Source organism: Vidua macroura, chromosome 5, assembly GCF_024509145.1.
Source record: "Vidua macroura isolate BioBank_ID:100142 chromosome 5, ASM2450914v1, whole genome shotgun sequence".
Taxonomy (NCBI): domain Eukaryota; kingdom Metazoa; phylum Chordata; class Aves; order Passeriformes; family Viduidae; genus Vidua; species Vidua macroura.
The window spans coordinates 20,341,316-20,364,041 of record NC_071575.1 but is presented as its reverse complement, the minus strand read 5'-3'; the positions used below and the strand labels follow the sequence as shown (position 1 = coordinate 20,364,041).

General features: G+C 52.0%; 1 protein-coding gene across 4 annotated transcripts; it reads left to right on the top strand.

Annotated features, from left to right (window-relative positions):
- The first annotated feature begins 161 nt into the window (after window positions 1-161).
- Window positions 162-22,670, top strand: MICALL1 (MICAL like 1). 4 transcript variants are annotated; one of them, XM_053979106.1, is made up of 16 exons: window positions 162-180; window positions 7,730-7,778; window positions 9,851-9,992; window positions 11,091-11,194; window positions 11,866-11,993; window positions 14,211-14,785; window positions 15,290-15,353; window positions 16,015-16,400; window positions 16,677-17,143; window positions 17,612-17,746; window positions 18,080-18,206; window positions 18,557-18,647; window positions 19,020-19,093; window positions 19,504-19,618; window positions 19,953-19,999; window positions 20,303-22,670. In XM_053979106.1, exons 3-16 carry the CDS (start codon window positions 9,908-9,910, stop codon window positions 20,422-20,424), a joined length of 2,520 nt encoding a protein of 839 aa, XP_053835081.1. In that variant the 5' UTR covers window positions 162-180; window positions 7,730-7,778; window positions 9,851-9,907; the 3' UTR covers window positions 20,425-22,670. The 4 variants fall into 4 exon arrangements, with proteins under 4 accessions (XP_053835081.1, XP_053835077.1, XP_053835079.1 ...); XM_053979102.1 differs by lacking the exon at window positions 162-180 and adding an exon at window positions 1,290-1,476; XM_053979105.1 differs by lacking the exon at window positions 162-180 and adding an exon at window positions 5,454-5,566.
- The last annotated feature ends 56 nt before the right edge of the window (window positions 22,671-22,726 follow it).

Genomic DNA, 22,726 nt, shown 5'->3' with positions numbered 1-22,726 from the left:
TTGCAGCTCTCACTGGGTGGAAAGATGGGCTCAGCGAGCTGCGGTGCCTGGCACTGCTTGAAGCTGGAGGAATGCAGGGTGTTCAGCAGCCTCAACAGAGCCCTGCTGGTGCTGGGAAGGCGCTCCAGAGGGAGGTGGGGGTGGCTAGAGCTCAAGCCTCGCCTGCTGCAGCAGGGTTTGGTGAGTGGAAGTGGTTCTGGACAAAATGGTTTTGTCAGAGGGAACCATAGTACAGGGTCATGTACTCTGTGTATCTGTCTCTGACCTACAGTTGTGAAGGGATGAGTTAATTATGGAACCTGGAAAATTCAAGAAAACCTCCCTTCTGCTGTCCCTTGGGTTACGTCAGGAAGACGCTGTCAGGCAGATCAGGGAGATGCTGAGTAGCCAGCTCTGTCATTACAAAACCGACACAATGTTTCATTTCCTTTTTTGCTACAGAGTAGTTTTTCTTGTGATTTACGGCACAGCTTATCTAGGGCGCTGAGTAGGGAGATTGTACAAACCAGTCAGAGAATTTATTTTTCACTTGTTACAGTTCTGGAACCATAGAATGATATAGAATGAACAGTGGAGTAGAAGAAACAGGGTACGACTGATGAAATCTGAGTGAAGAAAGGAGTGTAGAGCCCAAACAAAATAACTGCAGAGAATGGACTCTTAAAGATTTGGAACTGGCAGCTCAACATCAGTGTGATGGTTTGGTCTTCCACAGAGGTAGAGGTAGCTGTTGGAGGTGAAAAGGGAAGCTAAGCCCAATAAAGTAGCCTTTAATAGTGTGCTTCCCCCCTTGTCAAACCATCACCCTGAGCGTGCACACCAGCTCTCGTGACAATCCATTGCCTCGATGTTGCTCAGGGTTCCTGAGATTGTATCGCACTCTTCCTCTGCTTCTTCCACGGCTTCCTGTGAAGCGCTGCCTTGTGACTCCAAGTGTCTTGATCTTCAAAGCTCTCCTTGGCCCTAAGCCTACCCTGGGAGACACCTACGTTCCAGATGTACTCCACTGCCACGGCTTATGCCCCTCGGACTGCTGAGAACTGCTTCTGCCTGGAGCAGCCTGTGTCTAAGCCTGAGAGGGTTTCAGAAATCAGGTTGCCGAGTAGTTTTTAATCTAGTTGAATTTAAGTTGTATTCAGGCCCAACTCTTTCCCCGAGGTGGGACAGGGTGCTCTCCCCAGCGCGCCGCCCTGCTCCCCGGGAAGCGCTGAGCCCGCGGGCCCGGGAGCTTCCGCGGCGTGTCCGGGCCCCGCCCCCCGGAGCCCCGCCCCGGGAGGCCCCGCCCGGCCCCGGGCTGGCGGCGGCGGCGGCGGTGGGAGCGGCCGCCCCGATGTCGGGTCCGCGGGGCGCCCTGCAAGCCTGGTGCCGCCGGCAGTGCGAGGGCTACCGCGGCGTGGAGATCCGCGACCTCAGCACCTCGTTCCGCGACGGACTGGCCTTCTGCGCCATCCTGCACCGCCACCGGCCCGACCTCCTGTGAGTGCAGGCCGCGCCTTGCCCGCCGCTCGGACGGGGCGCCGCGGGGCCCCGGCTGCCGCCCGCGGGCGCTGCTGGCAGAAGGAGCGGGGGGCGCGGAGGTTTGGGGCGCGGGACCCCTGGGACCCCCCCCTTTCTGGAGGGGTTGGGCCGCCTGTGCCCAGCAGCGATCACGGGGGTCACAGGGGTTGGGGGGGATGGAGGAGCCGTGGGAAACAGCTCCAGGCAGGCCGGCAGGGAAGCTTCCCTGAGCACGGACATAAGGGGCTCAGAGAGCGGATGTGTCTCTGTTGCGTTGATGTACTGGGGATGCACTGAAGAAGATGCTGTCGAGAAATAGTTGGGTATTGGGAATGAAGGATTCCATATTCCCAGGCAGTGCTCAAAGCCAGATTGTATGGCGCTATAAGCATCTTGGTCCAGTGGAAGGTTTCCCTGCCCATGGCAGCAGGGTTGGAATCAGATGATCTTTCAGGTCCCTTCCAAGCCAAACCATTCTGTCACTCTGTGTTTCAGCAAACGACCTTCTGACCTGGTCCTGCAGACCTGTCAAGGTCAGGGTTAGCAGAAGTTGTGTGATGTAAGGCTGGTGAGGTCATGGAGGTGGATTAGGTCCATACACCCTAATGGGAGCGGTGCCTACCGGAGAAGAGACATGGTGTTGGAATCTGGGTGCGGGGGTGTTTTGCCTCAGTGAGAGGTGAGCTTTCACATTTCAGGAGGGCCAGAGGCCTGTCCTGCACAGGGACATTCCCAGCTGCCAGAGGCAGCCACTCTGAACTGTGTAGAAGCCTGGACCAGGTTGCTGCTTGCATTTGCTTCTAGCTTGTTTTCTCCACAGTGAAAGCAGGAGATAGCAAATGCCAATAGGGGTATTGAGCCTCTCTAGGCTCCCCCAGCTTGGGTGTCTCTGGGGGGGAAAGTGAGTTTCAGGAGGCAGACAGTGAGTTTGGGATTGCTTGGGGGCACTGTGTTAGGCTGGAGAAACTGGCTGAGCCGCTGGAAGGAATCTGCCCCGACCTGCCGCTGTAACCCTGTGTGCCCCGGCGGTGCTGGGAATCCGGCGCCCATCTGCTCTAATCCCTGGTAGCCCTTGCAGGGCAGGTAGGCATTGCCCCACCTCGCTGTGCCTCCGGTGTGCACGTGCTCCTTGGCGTGCACGCGCTCATTGGTGTGCACGCGCTCCTTGGCCTGCCGCTAAAGCCGGCAAGGATGATGTGTCCCGTCACGTTCTGCTCTGGGATTGGTGGTTCTTCCTCTGAGGCTGCCCATACTGACCAAGTTCTCTTTCCTGACCTGGCCTCAGGAAGGCCTTTTGCTGTGACAGCAACCTCTGTCAGGCACAGGGTTGACTGCGACTCCACTGTGGAGCTGTGGTGTCCACGAGAGGGTGGAACAGGTGGGTGTCTTTACAAGCTAAAGCTGAGCAGGTAGGCTGGAAACTGAACTGCTGCCTGCTGCGGTTCAGGTGGTTGCCCCAAAACCCTCAGCATGGTGTTCTGGAATGACTGAGAGCCAAGACATCTTTGCATCACATCTCTGGGTCTTGAAGGAGCTGTGTGGTCTTGTGTCCTGCAGCTCTTGGATGTTATGGCTCACTCGATGCACTTCTGGAATGCCAGGAGTGACAGACAGTGCTCAGCAGGGGTCAGGGTGGGGAAAGGAGGAGTGATTGACACACCTGGGAAGAAGTTTTCAGGGGAGAAAACCAGGGTTCGGGGGTAACCCATGAAAGCACACTGCAACATCTCACTCTGACTAGCTAGAATGGAGCCTCTGAAAATGCTCCCAGTTGCAAGGCTGTTGGGTGGGAAGAGGCAAATTAAGGACAGGAACACTTGCAATTATTAATTTTTTTGTAAATAGCACAGCAGCTGGGAACTGAAAAGCAGAGGTTCAGTAAAAGCTTATGATAAACACCACTAAAACTACCTGATACTTTCCCATTAACCATATTTGCCATCCCATTAATGCAGAGGCTGCTGCTCTTAAGTTGTCAGCGGGCTTAAATCTGCTCCCAGCAGATGTCTTAACTACATGCTTCACGTCTGCACGAGCTGCATTGTAGAGACAAAGCCCAGGGCCTTACAAGGACATGGCATGTTGTAGAAAGATTTTCAGACCTCCGTCAGGAGAGCAGCATCATTTCATCTGATTCCAGCTTCTACAGCCTGTCCCAATTTGGAAGTGGGAAGATTGGATCAGAGACAGTAAATCTCCTGACAGCCGAGGAAAAGTGGTTGCCCTTCTTTTCTTCTAAAGTGCTTTCAGTCAGCTCAGTAATGGGACTTGGCAGGGATCTGCAAGTGCCTTTCTGACCTTGTGTGGTCTTCCTTTGTGCGGGGCTCTCCTGGCCTGCACGAGACAGCTGCGCTGTCCCCGAAGGCTGGAGTTCTCTGAGCTCCACAGAACTTCGAGTTCCTCTGCTTCCCTGCTTCCTGCTGGCTTCCCCTGGGATTGCAGAGAGGAGGAGTGGGCACATCCATAGAAGAGCTGAGCTGAAGCTCTTCTCTACCTGTGTGACACTGCTCCTCTGCCACCCTGATCCCCTGGGCAATGCTGCTGTGGTGGCTGTCAGCCTATCCCAGTTTTCTGACCTTGCTTGGATGCACCCCTATTGTGCTGCTGTGCTGGGAGGGAACACACTGAGGAGAAGCTGTCATGAAAGACCATATGGGTAAGTGAAACTGAGGACAGTTTTCTGCATGACTCCTGATTTGAACACAATCACCGTGGAATAAGGCAAATTGGCATCAGAGTGATGTGCTGCCCTGGAGAGCTTTGGAGCAGCTCCCACAGAGCTCTTGGAAACACTGTAGATTTGGGCTTTTTGAGAGAAGTAGACTGGAATTCCTCAGTGCCTACTGAATTCAGCTAAAGGTGTCTTGAAGTGACCACCAAGAACCAGGTGGACACCTCTTGGACCATGCAGATGAAAATCCCTGACTCCATTGTTGTTAGGCACTTCACTTGGCTTCATTACCTCGCTGTCCCAGTCAGGAAAATGGGAAACTTGGATTTAGCCTCTGACTGTGCTGCTGGCTGTGTGATCTGGAGATGAGGCATTTAATCTCTTCTCTTCTCTTTTCACAGTTAAGCTGTCAACATCCAGACCAACTTGACAGTGGACTGTGGGGATTAATGAGTTTGTTTGCTCAGTGCTCTAGAAATCTGAAGCACAAAATTAGTGTTTACAAGGTGTTTGCTACAGATTAATGAAGCAAAGAGCATCTTTCAGCATCTCAAGCTGTACAGGCTCCCTGGCATGCAGGGAAGGATCTTGGCATTCAGGGGTGAGAAGAATAAAGGGGTATGGCACATGCCTTTGGAGTGTTGGGAGAGATGGAGGCTTGAGGAACACAGGAGATGAGAGCTGTTTAAGAAATGCTGTTTTGTGTCCCTAGAGCCGTGGGTTTGGTTACAGGCAGGATCACAAATCTTGTTTGTTCCTTCCCATGTACTGCCTGCATTTCCCTGACAAGACCTGGAAAGCTGAATGGCTTATTATGTGGCACTGCTTTAAAGTGCTCATGATTTATATTTGAGGAATCCAGGAATTTGCTCTGGTTTTAGCTGTACGGCACACCCTTCCCCCTTCCCTGGATCTGCTGTGCTCCCTGGCAGCTGCCCTAAACCCTGGAGTGCTTAGTGGCTCTGCATGTATCTAATTAGGTAAGTGCTTGGGATGTTATTTGCATAGAAATATTAGTCCAGGATATGGTACAACACTGAGGTTTGCTGAGTCAAGACAGTTGTTCAGCTGGGATGGCCAGAGTCTTGCCTGCTCTTACATTCAATCCCTTGTTGGCAGGAGAGGAGCCTGTACAGGGCTGGATGGAAGACTGCTGACATCAGGACAAAGAAATAATGTGACATGCAGCTGCATGTCACAGAACTGCGGGATGGCAAGTTCTGGGCTCTCTGCAGAGCAGACAGTTTATAGAGGGGAAAGGGGTGTGTCTGGAGTGACTTTTCCCTGTGCCTGAGAGGCCATGCTCCTTGCACATTGGTACTGGGAGCTTGCCTGGAGCCACAGGGATGCCACGTGACCAAATGGTATATGGGAGTCCTCATGTCAGGAGCAACGCAGGTCAGTGTGGTCCTGCTTGGCTTATCAGAGAGGGAGCTGGAAAATGCAGTGGAGAGGAACTGAATAAACTGATCCCTGGGGCCATGTACTGATGGACTTCAACATCTTGGATAAAGCTGAGCCTGCAATCCTGCATTAGTGGAAAAGAATCTCCTATTCCCTTGCTGCTTGGTAACCCCTTGATACCTCCTGAGCTTCACATTCTCTCTGCTGGCATCTGCTTTTCCTAATGGAGTTGCCTTGATACACTAAAACAGCTTTGGTTCGCTGAAGCAGAGTGGAATGGACATGATATTTTGTCTGTCAGAAAATACTCTCTCAGCTCGCCAAGGAGTCTTCGAGCTTCCAGCTACACCACTCCCATATCCTGAAAGTGAAGGCATTCAAAATGAAGGTCATGAATGTTTAGAGGACAGTTGATATATAACTTTGCTGTCATTGCTTCTCCTGTGTTCCAAGTTGGCATTTTCTTTAAAAGGAAAAAAAATACTGCAAGGTTAAAGGACTTGGCAAAAACAAAACAAAAGCCTAGGGAAAAAACATCTCCCAGTGGAGACTAGTTATAATTACAAAAATGGCAGTGGTTTTGACATTTTAAAGCATAGGCTGCAGCTGAAACCTTTGCTCACCAGCCTGTAGAGAAGGTAAAGTTGTGTTATTTTGAGCAGTCTGAGCTCTGTACATGCATTCACATGAGCTTTCAGGAAGGTAACAGAGCTGAACATCCAGCCCACCTTTCTGTGTGTCTGCTGCATTTGCTCCTGCAGCAGTGAGCGGCTGCAGCTTTGTTCGTCTGTGAGGAAACGGCACCAGCAGCCTCTTGCTTTTGAAGGGAGGAAGTGTAATTTTATAGTGGTGTAGGCAGCCGGGAAAACCTTCCTGAGCTCATCACGGACTTCCTCTGCAGCTTTGGGAAAGCTGCGTAAGGGGCTGCCCTGCCATGCGGTGCTGCGACGGGTTGTGTCGGTGTTCCAGGAAAAGGCAATAAAATCCAGAGGGGGATGGAGGAAGGAGGTTCATGTAGCCCCTCTCTGCAGGTGCATGATCCACCTCGCCTGGATCCTGCGCACCACCTTCGGGGTGGGGAATGCATTCCCTCCTCTAGTCTGAATTGTCCTGTGTTATCTCCCAAGCTTTGGCACGTCTCTGTGGTCCATTGGGGTGGCTTTGCTTGACCCTAGACCTCTCTGGACTGCATCCTCCCGTGAATCCAGCTAGCAGGCACACCAGGCTGCTGCATGAGGGGTTTTTTTTGTAACGAAGCTGAGATCCTCAGCAGGAAGGAGCTGTAAGCAGTGCAACGTGATGCTGTTTTCACACGTTATACCCACATGCACATGCAAAAGGCGTAACTAACTCCTTCCTGCATTTCTCCCCCTCTTTTGAAAGCCTGCAGACTGCTTTAACTTTCTGCCCTCTGCTTCCCTGGTGAAGGCAGCTAATCAGTCCCTGTGGCCAGGTTGAACTCCCAAAGGGCTCCAGGGGAACAAGTGAAATGTGTTGCAACAAATGGATCCCCTGGGTTGGAGACTGCTGGGAATCCTCTGTGTGCCCTGAGCACCTTGCATTCAGCTCCAAGGGCTGCAGCTGAGGATGATTTGTTGTGCACTGTGAATGTTTGGGGGAAAGCAAGGGCAGAAATACAGTTGAAGATCTTCTGTGTCACCCCAGATTCCTTGAGGTGGTGCAGGGAGGTTTGTCCAAGGACCCTCATAGCGCCACCTATATCTGTCCCTTCTTTCTCTTGAGGTGAGGGATCTGTATCCCCACCCACCACTGTTATGCCGGTGGCCTTGAAAAGTGAGTTTGGGGTCATGTCATTCAATCTTTGGTGCAGCAGTGTGTGGTGCTAATTGAAACATGGCCCTAGTGTTTCTGAAGCCTTTAATCTCAAGGGCAGAAGCAGGTAACAAGAGACAAAAATGACATTTTAATTTCCTGGTCACCACCCATTTGGGAGTAGTTTTCTTTTTTTAATTGCAATTTCCCTTTGGTTTCCTTGTCCCGTTAAAACCTGAAATCTGCTTTGCCAAGGTTTTGTTTATCTAGGATCTTGTGTGTTGAGTTGTTGTAAGGTTGACTATCCTGGGAATCTATGTGTGATGGCATAGGGGCACTTTTCCTCTGCACTTCATGTGGCTATTTTGTGCTTTCTCATTTCAGAGACTTTGATTCTCTCTCCAAGGATGACGTCTATGAGAATAATCGCTTGGTAAGTTCCCGTTCTGCAGTGCACAGAAGGAAGAAATTATGTGAGAATGACTTGATGGAGGTCATGTAGTGTGGGAGGAATTTGTGACAACAGTGCTGAGGGTATAAGAAAAATCTGTGTTTGTAAGTAACAGGCAGGAGCTTATCTGGAAACAAGGGAATCTGAAACATCAGCTTCCAGTCTGGTTATCCTAATTGTTGCCAAGACATCATCTCAGGTGAAGATTTAAATGGTGCAACATCTTGACTTCAGTTGTTCCAGATTTGCAGGCAATGGAAGCAGGAAGCTAGTTTTACTTCAGGCATCGGCAGAGGGGAAGGTCATGTAGTCCCTGGTCTGCAATGTTCCCTTCCTGCATGGGACAGCTGGAGCCAGTAGCAGAAGCAGGCAGTGTGGAATGGGGAGGTGCCCAGCCCCAGGGCTAGTGGTAGTTCAGAGCAGCAATAGCCCTTTTGTTTTAAATGACAAAAAGACCTAGTTGCTGCAGGCTCCATCTGATAGTCTGTGGAAAGGTATGGCCCATCACCTTCCCAAGATGAGTTGTGCTACATACAAATATCTTAAGGGTGGATGTCCAGGATGAGGCCAGACTCTTCAGTGGTGCCCAGCAACAGGAGAAGGGGCAATGGGTACAAACTGAATTACAGGAATTCCTCAGCTGAATATGAGGAAAAACACTTTTTACTGTGAGGGTGACAGAGCACTGGACTAGGCTGTCCAGAGAGGAAGTGGAGTCTCTTGCTCTGGGGATATTTAAACCCCAGCTGGATGTGATTTTGTGTCACCTGCTTTAGGTGAATGTGCTTTAGCAGAGGTTTGGACTAGATGATGTCTGAGGTCTCTTTCAACCCCAGCCATTCTGTAATTCTGTGAGTTGGGATTTATGGGATTAGGGCTGTCCAGCTGTGTCCTGGCATGTCCTTTCCTACATCAATTGGCCCTTTCAGTCATTAGCAGCTTTTTCCATTCAAGACCCACACAATGGGTATCTTGTCCTATTAGAGACCTCTCAGGTGAGATCTCTCTTTACTCCTTGCTCCTTGCAGCCTTGTGTTCTGTAAGACTCAGTCCGGACAACTGGCTTAAAGCCAGGCTGAACAGAGCAGGATGTCCACGGGGGGCACTTTTACACCCCTAGTTACTGCAAATATCTATTTTCTTTTGTTTCTCCATTCCTTTCCTTTATATCTCACACCCTACACAGCACCTCCTGCCCCAGAGACTAGGCACCTTCAGTCTTTACCTACACCCAGTACCTTTACCTGTGCACCTGGTACCTCACCATTCAGTGCCCAAACCACTCTCATCTCTTCCAAACTTACTTCTCTTCAATCCCTGTCATAGTCTTGCACCTGTCCCTGTCAGACCCCTATCCCTGGGAGATCAATGTGGGTTCGCTGCCCTTGGCTCAGCAGAGGGATGGCCAGTGTAGAGACAGTAATCCACACACACTGACAAGTGGGAAACTCTCCAACAGCTTTTTATCTCTTCCATTCCTTCCTTTTGGGTAGCTGTGTATGCAGTTGGAGGAGATGGGTGCTTCTTACCACAGTGTCCTTGTTTCTGCTTGCTGAGACACAGAAAAGTACTGAAAGTACTGGCCTGTGCGTGGCAGGGTGCTGGATGTTGAGCAGGGATGGCTCTGTTGATTGTGGGAGGGGAAGGTGTGGCACCTCAGAGCTTGAAAGGATGGGCAGTCAGTGTTTCTGTGGAGTGAGCATTTGGGGTGGCTGGGGGCGCTGCTCCATAGAGCTCAGTGTCACTGGAAGTACCTGCCAGCCCTTGGCCCTTCGTGGTGCCAGCCAAGACTCTGCCAGGCAGGCTCTTGTGTGAGGGCACTGCTGGTTGAGCTGAAAAAACACTGGTTTTTTTTTTTTTTTCAGTGAAAACTTGAAGGGAACCTTGCTTCTGTTGCTACATTTTTTAGTCAAGCAGCATGTCTGGAAGCCTCTGTCCATAAGGGATGCCATAGGTTCACTAACCTTCTCTGGGGTCCTTCCAATTTGATATTTCTGTTATTTTTCATGAAACATCAGTTTTCTTTTCTAAATGCCTCTGTGCTGTTCCTGCAGGCCTTTGAGTTGGCAGAGCGGGAGCTGGGCATCCCAGCCCTGCTAGATCCCAATGATATGGTCTCCATGAAAGTCCCTGACTGCCTCAGCATCATGACTTACGTGTCTCAGTACTACAACCATTTCAACAACCCCAGCCAAGGTGAGTGTCCTCCCAACCCCTCAGGCTTCCAGTTTGCCCCTGTTTGAGTACAGGAAACCCAGCACCACCTTGTGCTTCCTCCTTCCTGTGGAAACTGGGAGCTGTGTTTGTGGGGAAGGGGAGAGGAGTAGGTAGTACCTGCCTCTCCTACATCTTGCTGGTGCCCCTGAGGAGGGCTTGAAAGAGAGAGTGCATAGGGGTGAGGTGTGGGGTGATGTAATAGCTCAGGCTGTGGAAAAAGAAACGCCTTTCTCCTCCCTCTGCACTGCATTCCTGCCAACTTGGGTTGGGCCACCACCCCTGCTGCTCACCAAAACCCTTTGTGATCTGCTCTAACCCACTAAAATAGGAGAAAGCTAAATAGGAGCCCATCTCCCACAGCTAATTTTTATGACATAGGTACATGTAAAGTGACTGGAGGACAGAGGGAGTGGAGCCAGGCTGGAATGTTTCAAATCAGCTCATCTGTCCCTACAACTGCAGCCTGAACTGAGTTCTTTGAGACAGCTCTTCCCGGGCATCCTCTGGCTGGGTGGAGATGAGAGCTCCAGGTCTCCTCTGCTTCAGACTGTAGCCACAACATCAGATAAATCTCTTCCACTTGTATATGCTTCTCCAGGGATGCTGGTCTCCCAGACAAGGAATCCTGCTGGAGACTGGTGTGTGAGCTCCAGCCCGAACAGCAAGAGATGCTTCACAGACCTGCTGACAGCCTGGAAGCCCTGGGGCCCAGTGGGTCACAGCAATACATCAGCAGCTACCCCAGCTGTTCTGGGCTTTGGGCGTTGCTTAGGGAGTCAATTACGAGGAAGCCAAGTAGCACATGATGAGTAAATAAAATCACAGTGGGAGGCTGGTATCCCTGGGCCACAGAAGGGGATCCACAGCAGGCCAGACTCTCTGGCAGCCTCACAGCTGACCCATTATTAGATTGTGTTTGTCTCTTCCACCTAAAATGGGTGTTTTGGGAGTGGCAGGTCTCATCCTATGTCACAAGGCTGGATGATTTTATTTTTTTTTCCCCTCCCCTTCCCGCACATGGGTGGTGTGAGTCACCACTGCTCTCCACGCCTGATTCTCCTTCCCTCTTGCCTCCAGCCAGCGTCCCTCCGCCTATGAAGCGACCAACTGCTGCCTCCTCTCCTCCTCTGCTGTCCCACAAGACGCCCGTGGCTGCAGTTGAGAGTCCTTCAGCACCACAGGTACCTAATTTCTTGGTAAAGTTTACAAGACAGCCTGAGGCAGTGGTACCCCCTGTGCTGAGGGTGAGGAGATGGGAACAAGCCTGTCATGGAGCCATGGATCTCTGCAGGAGTCTGCCTGTGTATTTGGAGGGTGAGGGGTGTTTGGGATTTTGTTTCCTTGTGGGATGCAGCTGAGACTGATTTTTCTCTATGAGTCTGTGGACTGTAATTTGTCCATGGCAGGCAAGAGGTTGGGCAGATTGGTGCTGGGTGTCCTTCCTTATGTGGGGATAACCCTGTAGATGAGAAAAGAGCAGGAATGTGGGACTAGAATGGCAGAAAGGATGCCTTTTATTTCAGGTTTTAGCAGTTGTCTGGGATGGGACCTTTTTCAATGTTTTGCAGGACCCTGGTGCTTGGGGTATAGATTAGTCCCTTCCACAGCCCTTCAGCTGTAGATAGGGTCAGGGCACCTTTTTGAAGTGGACCCTTCTAATTTGGGAAGAGGCAGCCTGCCTGGGCTTGAGGGCAGCTGTTCTGTACATTGTCAGCCCCTGAGGTCAGTCCCTGAGCTGTGCCACGAGTCCTCAGCGATGGGCCTTGCACAGGGAGCAGCTGCTCTGGAGAATCTGTGGTCTGGGGAGCAGCTCGTGGCCCCCACGCTGAGCTGCCTGCACGTTGTGTCCCAGGATGATGCCCCCTCGGAGCAGTCCCAGCGCAGCACGCTCAGCAGCACCTGTGCAGCCTGCCAGCAGCACGTCCACCTGGTGCAGCGCTACTTGGCCGAGGGCAAGCTCTACCACCGCCAGTGCTTCAGGTATGTCATGGCCAGGCCTGCTGGGGCAGCCTCTCCCCTCGGCACACTGGGGGTCTGTGGCCTGCTGCACCCCATCTTCGAGTGTCTGCATCCCTGGGCAACATGCAACACGAACAACAGTGCTTGAAATAAAAGTGAAGATGTTCCATTTGCTTTCCAGCCCCCTGTCCCAAAGGTCTGACTAGCTCCTTGTGTCCCTGCGCTCCATTCCTATCCTGTTCCCTGCCTCCCTTGCTGACTTGTACTTTCCCCCTTCACTTACTTGGAATCCCAGCCTCTTGAGCTTCTCCCACCTCCATAAAAAAATGATGCTCTGCCTCTTTACCACCTGCCTACCCAGGACCACCCCCTCTTCCCCTTCCATTGAGGTCTGAGCCATGACATCATCCTACAGACCTCCTTCCACCTACACTCCACATCCTCAACTGGATATACAGGCTTCCATGCTGCCTGGGTGGTGCTGAGCTCCCAGGGAGCATGTGGAGAGCTGCAGACTGTTAACAAACTGAGGAATGAGCAGATCTCTGGTTACTCCCTGATGCAGGTCCTTACCTGCAGCACCTGTGAAATCATTTCACTTTGCTTTCCCTGCTGTGATGATGAAGAAATGAGATCTCTCCCATGGGCGACAGGACAAGGGTTGGCATCTGGTCAGAAACATCGAGCCACTGGGAAGATGTGGGAGGCCTCATTCACCTGCCTAAGCCAGTTGGCAATGTACTGTAGAAACAGTGTCACAGGAGGGCAGCTGAGCTGGGGCCCATCAGGCTTCCCATCTGCAGCTGGGACAAAAGCAGGAGTTCTGGGGTGCAGGTGCAACATTCCCTCATGGGCCAGGAATAGGGGAGGTGCCATGTCTGCCATGGCACAGCTCATTGCCCTTCAGACTGAGCAGGGAGACCCCTGTTATTTAATCCCAAATGTTTTGCCTCCTGATTATTTTCTTGTCTATTTTCTGTTCTGGTTTTTTTTTTTTTTTTTTTTTTTTTCCTGTGCTGATTCATGGACAGTATTTGGTCTGAAATGTCCTGTGGCAGTGGTTCTCATGGGCTGATGGAAATAAACCCAAAGCAAACTGCTTTCTCCCCTTGTCTTTCCACCTCCTCATTTCGTCCTACCCCTTCTCTCTAGAGTCCCTATGTCCTCACACTTGTGCTCTCCTTTTCAAAGGAAATCCCAGTCAACTGGATGCCCAGAGCAGAATTCCTTGCCAAAATTATCTGCTGGCAGCGTAGGGCAGCCAGCTGCTGCAAGCACCAGGTATTCAGACAAGAAGGAACAAGCTTGGTTTTCATGGGAGTGCTTGATCAGCCCCTTACCTTTGGCTGTCTTTCATGTATGCTATCCACCTCCCTTCCCAGGTGGAGAAGGACTGACTTGGTTGCCAGTGCTTTGTATCATGCTTGCGCCTGGAGGGCTTCATTAGGAAGCATTCAGAGGCTCAGCTGGAGAAGAGTGGATGATCCAAGGAGATGTGGCAGACAGCAAAGAACAGGGAAGCTATTAGCCCAATTTCAACAGGCAAGGCAGTGTGTAAGAATGGCCCTGCTGCCTAAGGCCCTTGTCCTTCCAGCCAAATGCTGTGGCCCAGCTGGATGCCATGGTCAGCATTACTGAGGCTGAGCATGAGACCAGGCCAGGCTTGTGTGTTTCTTCTCCTGAATACTCTGGAAGCCTCCAACACAGTAATTTCCCAAGTAGAAATTGATGTAATTTTATTTAATAATCAGCACTGGGGAGCGGTTGTTTTACAAACAAATGTGTCTGCAGCTCTTTCACGTGCCAGGACCCTTGGCCCCTGCAAGGCAGCCCGTAGCCTCCCTGTGCCAGTTCTGAACCAGTTGCTTCCTAATTCCAGTTGATATTCACTGTTTCATGTCTGTGAATCGTTGATCCCTCTCCTCATTCCAAGTGTGGAAACCACACCATGTCCCAATACCAACTGTCACCCTTCCACATCTATTCAATCATTTCTGAGACGAAGGAAGAACCCAAATGCATGCAGTATTTGAGTTGTGAACTTGCCATGGGGTCCTACAGTGGCCTGGTTACGTTTCTCTACTTCTTTTCCAAACGACTTCCCCAAGGGCACTCTAGGATTTAATAGCAAGGGTAAGAACTAAGTCTGTCCCTACAAGGGTCTTCCAGGTGTGTTGCCTTCTGTGAAGGGCAGGGTAGCATCCCCCATCTTATGGTGCTCTCTCTTCTCATTGGCAGGTGTAAGGAATGCTCCAGCACGCTGCTCCCAGGGTCATACAAGCCTGGGTCAGAGGCAGGGACGTTTGTCTGCACACAGCATCGTGGTAAATTGGCCGTGAGCGGGAAGGCAGAGAGGAGACCCAGCCTAGACCGACCAGAGCTAAGAACTGAGACTGGGGCTGATAGCATGGGAGAAAATGCCTTCCAGGCAGGAGCAGAGGTGGGGAAGGATGATGGTGACTCCCAGGAGAGTGTGGCAGAGACCTCTACGCCTGCAGAGGGCCTTGCTGGCCCAGCAGAGAAGGACAGCACAGCCAGCAAAGCAGAGACACCCACACTCCCTGCTCATGCTGGCAGTGGGGCACCTGTCTCCCAAACTCCCCCCAGGCCTCCAATCCCCAGCAAGCCTGCAGGGCTCACTCAGGACAAAGCCAGCTCGCTGGATGGACAGCTCAGAGACTTGCGTCCCACCCCAGCCCCAAGGAAAGCCACCGATGCGTCTGCCCTCTCCCCTCCAACCTCCCACCCTGTCCCCCGGCCCAGGTCCACTCTGCAGGGCGAAGGCAGCGAGTGTGGGCCTGGCATGGTGAACGGTAAGAGGGCAGGGGGTGGCAGGGGTTACCCTCCACATCCTCAGTGGCTTCTTTCTCTGCAGCCTGAAATTCTTCTGCCTCTGAATAAATCTTGGGCTCAGATACCAGGTCTTTGATTGTCAGCAATTGCCAGCCATCCCCATAGCAAGGAGAGCAGTACTAATTTTCCTTCCTGTCTGCTCCTTTGTACTTCTCCAGAGCTCTCCAAAGGCAGCAAGCCAGTGTGGAGGGAAGTTGGTAGAGCCGGAGGAGTTTGCAGGTGCAGGAACAGAGGGGCATGTCAGTTCTCCAGGTGCAGCTTCCAGGGCAAAGTGGGGAGAAAAAGGCAGAGGGAATGTTTGGGGTTACCTGGCTGCATCGACTGTGGGAGAAATGCCATAGGGTCTTCAGTGAGTGGGAATAGCCACCTTCCTGTGGGAAGGTATCTAAGGTGCCTCATGTTGGTTTAACCTTTCTTCATGTCTTTTTGGTGTTGTGACAGTCTGACTCTCTGTGTCTTTCTAGGTCGGGTACCTGAAACCAGCCCCCCTATCCCAAAACCTCGAGGGAGACCCTGCTCCTCTGATCGGTACGTCCCTCTGTTTGCAGATCACCTGAGAACTCCATAGTGAGGTGGGGCTATGGGGACAGCACAGCTGTAAGTCTTCTCTCCCACCTCCATCAGCTCCTGCTCTTAGGAGGATGTAGGCTTTGACCTATTTTCCAATAGGTGCTAGCCCAGCATGGTCAGGCTGACAGTGTTCATCCGTACCTCCCAGGGCATTTTTCTCTTACTGTAAAGAGTTTGAGAGCTTCAGAAAGGTGTTTCTGTGGCACTGGCAGATTGCCAAATACCTTCTGAAATGGCCCTGCTTGTGGGTGCTGAGAAGGGGACATTTGTCTGCCTTGTGGAGGGTTTGTCCTGGGAAAGGTGGGAAGACCAGCTATGCTCATAAAGCTCAGCCTTTACCACTGCTTAGCAGATGGAGGCTGTCATATTCAGACACCAAAACACTGGACCCAGCAGGCAAGTTAGGCAGGCTGTGTTTCCCTAAGGTCTGTAGGTTTGCCCACAGAGAGTGAGACACTGTGTCTGGGGAAGCCTAGGGCCGTCCTTGGATGAAGAAGCTGCTTCTGCATGGGAGACATCCTGCTCCATCTTTCCTTTCCCCCAAGGGCAAAGTCCCCCTCCAGTGCCTTGCCACCCCATCTTGTCTCTGCCATCTTGATTTCTCTTTCTCTTCTACCAGTGGTGGAGCGGCTGCAAGAGCCAAGGACCCACCATGGATGGCCTTAGTGCAAGCAGAGCCCAAGAAGAAGCCAGCTCCCCCTCCTCCCCCAGGCAACAGCCATGAGACTCCAAGTAGGACTTCAGAGGAGGAGGATGGAGAGGAGGTGGGGAAAGTCAGGAGTGAGGACAGCAGGTCTGATACCAGAGAGCCCAAACCGTACAATCCCTTTGAGGAAGAGGATGAGGAGGAAGTGGAAAGTGCTGACACCCAAAAGAGCACACCTGAGCAGGAGCAGAGCGAGACTGCTGCCAAACCTCTCCACCCCTGGTATGGCATCACTCCTACCAGCAGTCCAAAGGCAAAGAAGCGGCCAGCTCCACGAGCCCCCAATGCTTCCCCGCTAGGTGAGCTTCCTCCCGCTCCCTTATCCCTCCTCTGCAGCCCCTGTGCATCCCCTTGGAGGTTACCCTTTCCCAAGTGCCTCTGCATCACCCTGGCAGGCCAGGCCTTTATGCAGTGATGGTTGCATTAGTTTGCATTAGCCATGTCCTCTCTACCCACTGGAGCACAGCATCTGCAGGCAAGATTTTATGCTGACCCTTGTGTACAGTGTATGCCACCCTCCCCTTCTGTCCTGACTGTCCCTTCATTCCTCCCTGAGCTCTCCCTTTACTTTGCAGCCCACCACCCCATCTCCAGGCTGTCACACTCTGAGCCATCATCCTCCACCCCATCTCCAGCCCTCAGCCTCGAGAGCATCAACTCTGAGAGTTCAGCCAAGGTGCTGGGAGACACCGATGAGGCCTCAGTGCCCAAAAGCTCCTCCGAGCCCACTGTGCACATGCCAACAGCTGCCAAGACTTCCAGCGCTGATGCACCGCTGGCCAGCGTCTCCTGCAGTGAAAGCCCTGCTGTCCCAGCCAGCCTCTCCACCAACTCCTCCTCCTCCTCCAGCGAGCTGGCCAGCCTCAGTGGGGAGACACAGCCCAGCACCCTGCACACCAGCAGGAGTGGCAGCCTAAAGACCAGCCCCGGCCGGCTGCCCCCCAAGCCTCCAGCTGGGGCTAGCCCTACACCCATTCTCTTGGCTTCAGATGGGGGTGCTGGGAGCCCCAAGACATCTTCCTCACCCAAACCACAGCTGAAGGTGAGATGATGACCTTCTCCCCATGCAGATCACAGGGCTTTTCTTCCCCATCCATCACTTGGTCACAGGGGATCTTTAGGTCCAGGCTTGCCCCTTTGGTAGGCTTGATGTGTGACTCCCTGCAAGCAAGCTTCAGGCCTGTGTTAAATGCTGGCTCTGTTTGTACTCTGCTTGTACCCCATGTGCTAGAGAAGAGGCAGGATGTCATGCAGTCTGAGCAAATAGGAAGGGAACCATGAAGGAAAATGTTTCAGCATGCTTGTGAGAGAGAGGCTGGGAAACTGCTGTCAAACAGGAGCACAGCTATTTTTTTGACTAGGTGCTTGTGGAAATGAGTGCTGTGTTCCTCCTTTAGGAGGCTGTGGGGCAGGACAAACCCTAGTGCTGCCCTGTCTGCTCATTCTCACCTGTTGGGATCCCTTCCCTTCCCTGGATGCTCATATATCTGCTTTTGTCTGCCCTCTCCAGTCTTCCTGCAAAGAGAACCCTTTCAATCGGAAGCCATCACCTGCTGCCTCCCCCTCGGCAAAGAAACCTCCCAAGGGCTCCAAGCCTGTGCGTCCTCCTGCGCCAGGCCATGGCTTCCCACTGATCAAACGCAAGGTAAAAGGGCCCTGGGGAGCAAGGAGGGAAGAGCCAGCTCTGTGCTATCCCCCAGGGCTGTAGCAGTTTGCAGGCACCCTGCTGAGGCATGTGTGGGTTGGGATTACAGCAGGTGGCTGTGGCTGGAGAGGAGGTTGTGTAGGCTACACCTTGTTCATGAAAGCACCATCATCTTCCTTTACTCCAGAGTGGAGTGGGATGGGGATTTCAGATCCACACTTGAATGGAATATTCTGTTGTCCCCCTGCCTTTGCTAGTGTTGACCAAGCTCTGGATTACCCTTGGAAATTGGAGTCTGGTGGTAATGAAAGTGTCTGATTTATGGTTTGGCAGGTGCAGACAGATCAGTACATCCCTGAGGAAGACATCTATGGGGAGATGGATGCCATTGAGCATCAGCTGGATGAGCTGGAGCACCGTGGAGTGGCCTTGGAGGAAAAACTGCGCAGTGCTGAGAATGGTGTGTGGGTTGGGCTGTCTGTGGGTGTGGGGCAGGACAGACCCTAGGGCTATCCTCTCTCCAGCCAAGGAAATAGCAACAGTGACTTCTTCCCTGCTGATGCTGGGGTTGGAAGAGCACAAGAGGCTGTGCTGGCCTCCAAGATTGGTCACAACCTTACCCTGAACATGGAGATGTCCCTAGAATAGAAACAGGTGGGAGAAGAGATAGGGTCTCATTGGGCCTCAGAAAGAGGCTGAAGTTGGGTTGGCTCTAGCCCAGTGCCTCTCCCCTGGCTGGGCAGAGCCCAGCCTGTTGCATGGGATCCACCAGGGCTGGGAATGACTCTGAACTGTCCCTTTGCTTGGCAGACAACCCTGAGGACAGCCTGCTTGTGGACTGGTTCAAACTCATCCATGAGAAGCACATGCTGGTGCGCCACGAGTCGGAGCTCATCTACATGTAAGTGTGTGCAGGTGTGTGGAGAGGCACTGACACTCTCTTGGGGAACCTTTCTCAGCCCTCCTGAAATGGTGCTTCCAGGGGAAATCCAGACAGGGTCTCCTTGCCTAAAAAGGGAGGGAATAAGGGCAAGCAAATCTGTCCAGATGCACTGAGAACTGACCCACGGTGTGTCACCAGAGCCTCTGCAGCATCTACTCTGGGAAGGCCTTGAGCAGTCAGGGCTGGTCCTTACTGGTCCTTGGCTCCCTGGCTATACAGGACAAGATCAGCATCTTGATGGTTCTTCCCAGCTCACCCTGTACTTTGGGATGATGTTCCACCTCTCTGGAGCCTTGCAGTGCTTCCCAACATTTCTCCCTTCCTTTGCAGCTTCAAGCAGCAGAACCTGGAGCAGCGGCAGTCAGACGTGGAGTATGAACTGCGGTGCCTCCTCAACAAGCCAGGTAAAGCACTACTCTGGGTGTGCTTACCCCTTCTTTCATAGAATCATAGAATATGTTGAGTTGGAAGGGACCCACAGGAATCATCTTTCCCCTGGGAATCATCTCCCCTCTCTCTAGGAGGATCTCAGGTGAAGAGAGGCAGATCTATAGGGATGCCAATGCAATCAGCTGGCTCCAGAGGCTGTATCCCATCTCAATGTATGTCCCAGTCTTGTGCAGGGATGTGCTCTTTTTGTCCCCAGGGAATGCCTCATGCAGGGCTCTGTCCCCATTGCACTGCTAGCCCAACTGGCCCTGTAACATGGCAGGGTAGAGGGGATTGTGCTGGAGATCTCTGCCCCGAAGCCCTGAATGTCAGTGCTCCTTCAGCCATGTAATTGCCTGTCCTTCCCTGGGGTTTGGCTGGGTAGAGAAGGACTGGACCGATGAGGATCGAGGGAGGGAGAAGGTGCTGATGCAGGAGCTGGTGACCATCATTGAGCAGAGGAATGCCATTGTGAACTGCCTGGACGAGGACCGGCAGAGGTGAGTGAGGAATGGGGTGAGCTGGGGGAGAAGGGAAAAGCACAGCCTGTCTGACTCAGTGCCACATGAGTGCCTTGTGGGGGTGTCCCAAGATGTCCATGTTGCTGATGTCTTTCCCAGGCTTCCTAATCCTTGTCTCTTTGAATGCTTTGTGTGGGAAAGACAGGACAGCACGTGCAGCCTGTGGGATTTATCCTGCTGGTTGCAAATGCTCACAAGATAGTGATGGATCTGCCCCTCTATGGCTTCTAAGTAGGAGGCTTTCTAGCCTTAAACAATACAGCAGCTGTTTTCAGGGCTGAATTCCTGACCTCCTTCCCATTCTTTCTTTCAGAGAAGAGGAGGAGGATAAAATGTTGGAAGCCATGATTAAAAGGAAAGGTAAGAAACAAATGGGAAGCTTTTTGGAGTGATGTTTTCACTACTGACCTCAGTAAGGGGCAGCACGAGCCATTTGTGAAATTGTGTGTAGGGGAGATTGAATCTATTCCGTGTAGACTGGAGAGACTTTCCTGTAGGGCCAATAAAGTAAGAGGCACAGTTGTACTGCACACCCCTGTTATCAGAGAAAGTGTGTATGCAGTGGAGGGCTTTGATTCATGGTTGTCACCTTTGCCCATTGTCTTGTAAATGTCTGTACAACTATTGACATCCCACAGTAACAACCTCCCTTTGCAACCTCAGAATTTCACAAGGAGACGGAGACAGAGAGCAAGAAAAAAGGCAAATTCAAGCCCATGAAGGTGCTTAAGCTGCTGGGCAACAAGCACGACTCCAAGAGCAAGTCACCCAAGGAGAAAAGCTAGAGCAGTGGGAGGGAACCCTGACTCGCCTCTCCCTGGCCCTGGCTCGCCTCTCCCCCTGCTCCCTCCCTAGGCACCCAAGCTGCCACCCCAGGGAGATGCCAGCCCTCAGCCCAGAGCGGGTGAGAATGACCAAAGCCCTCCCCTTCCCGAGGCTGTGGAGGAGCATGACCATACCCTCCGTGAAGCCTTGTTAACAAAGCGAGGAGAAGACGGATTTGCTTTTCAGATACGTTACCCAATTGTGTGCTCTTATCATTAACTGAGAACAACAAAGGAGTTTCGTGTTTGTGGAAAACTTGCACTAACTGCACCCCGTCCCTTCTCCCACCCTAACTGTGATAGTTCCATGTGCCTCTGACTTCTGCCAGGAGGGGACTGGGCCTCCCTGTCCCTCCCTGCCTGCCCACTCTTGTCCCTTTTCTGTCCCATTTTTAACTTCAGGAGAAAACTGACATTAGAATCAGGATCCTTTGGGTTTTACTGGCCTAAACTAAAAGGTTAAGAAAATACTCCTGCATCACAAGGCTCTAGAGCCATAGCCAACAAAAGAACTGGTGCCCTATTTATTTTGAGCCGTCCCCTCCCTCGAGCGCCAGGGGTGGGTGGGCTCCATCCCAAGGCTGAGAAGACCCAAGGGGATGGCATACAGCTGCTAGGATGTAGCTTGCGTGCCCTACTCAGGAACCCCACTGCTGCTAAACACTGCTGACTCTGCTGCCTTCCTGGGGAGGGAGGACCTGTTCCTTTTCCAGGCAAGGGCAGAAAAGCTCAAGATTGAGTGAGTGCTGGTGAGGGGCACTAAGCTTGTGTCCCTGCTCACCAGTGCCACCCTTGAGCAGCAGGGGAGAGAGGCGCGGTCATAACTGACCTTTACTCAGCTTCATCTGTGTATACTTTAAAAGTGTGCAGATGTGGCTGATTATTTTTTACACCTCCTTTACTAGATGAATTCAAACCTATCCTAAAACTTTAAACCCCGTATTTTATTTGTCATGTGTGTGCGTGTGTGTACATCAGAGGAGGGAATGTGTTCTCCCAGCCATCCCTTCTTCCTTCCATTTTTGTTTCCTGCCTTCACTTCCAAGATGATGAGTTATTTATTGAATTATTGGATCAGTCTGAATTAGAGTTTCATGGGTGTTTGGTTGGTCAGCTGTTCATCATGCCTTCTCATTAGCAAATTAGACATAACCAGCCCTGAGCCATCTGCTGCAGTCTCTTCTAAAAACCCAACAGGCTTTAGCCAAAATACTTTTGGAGCAGTGCCTTGCAAGGTGGCTGGTGTAGTATTCTGGAGAGGGATCCTCATTTCCTAAAACCAGAGGGACCTGACCCCCTCCTCAATCCCAGCATGGCCCCCATGGCTGGGAGCTGGCCAGCTCAGCCCTCTGCTGGTAATGCCATCTCACCCTTGCCATACCCAGCAGGCTGATGAGGAACAGTGGTAGGGGAGGGGAGATCCCAAAGCACAACTCTTCTGCAAAGAGAAACAAATCTGCTTTAGAGCCTGCTGTCACATCACTGTTGCCAAAGGCCATTGGGATTGCTGCAGCCTGACACCCCTTGGCCCTGTGCCTGGTCAGAAATTTGATTTGTAAATTATACTGTACTAACCCCATGACTTCTATTCACCTGAACAGAAATAAAAGAAACATTGGATTAAAAAAAATGATTGTGGGTTAGGTTTCTGATTCCTTTGTGCACTTGTGTTGTCCCAGGGCCAGGGCATGCTGCCTGGCTTTGGAAAGTGGCTGAGTATTGCTAAGAAGCAGAGGATGAGATCTTAAGGAAATTGGAAACTGGACGTTATGCTGGGATTTCCGCAGGAAAAGTGGGACATCATGCTTCAGCCTGCTGGAGGACAGAGGTGTGGGTATTTATAGGTGAGCAAACAGCCATTTCCAGTCTCTATGGGAATAGAGTGGCTATTCTGCATACCATGCTTTCAGGAACCAAAAAATCACAGCAAGTCCACAGCAAAGAGCAGCAGCCACTGGGGTGAAATTCCCTGTCCCTGCTTGGCATAGCTGTGTTCCTGAGCCCCTGCCCAGTGGGCTGCCACCAGAGGTTTGCTGATGCTGCAGGTCACAGTCACAGTGACCTGTAGCAATGCCAAGGGCTTGTGATTGCACAAGGCTGTGCAGCTGCATTTCCTCCAGAGACATTCTTGGCGTCACAGGGCCAGGAGCAAGCAGGTTACAGGTGTGGTGGCAATGTGTGTTACCATCATGCTGTCACGAGAAACCTCCACCTCTGGGTAGATGGGAAGGAATGACATTTCTGTGGATGGATTGCTGAAGCA

Coding starts and splice junctions, on each gene's coding strand:
- MICALL1 (XM_053979102.1), top strand. CDS start 1,331: ATGTCGGGTCCGCGGGGCGCCCTGCAAGCCTGGTGCCGCCGGCAGTGC. Junction 9,993..11,090: donor TTTCAACAACCCCAGCCAAG/GTGAGTGTCCTC, acceptor TCTTGCCTCCAG/CCAGCGTCCCTCCGCCTATG. Junction 16,401..16,676: donor CCCCAATGCTTCCCCGCTAG/GTGAGCTTCCTC, acceptor TTTACTTTGCAG/CCCACCACCCCATCTCCAGG.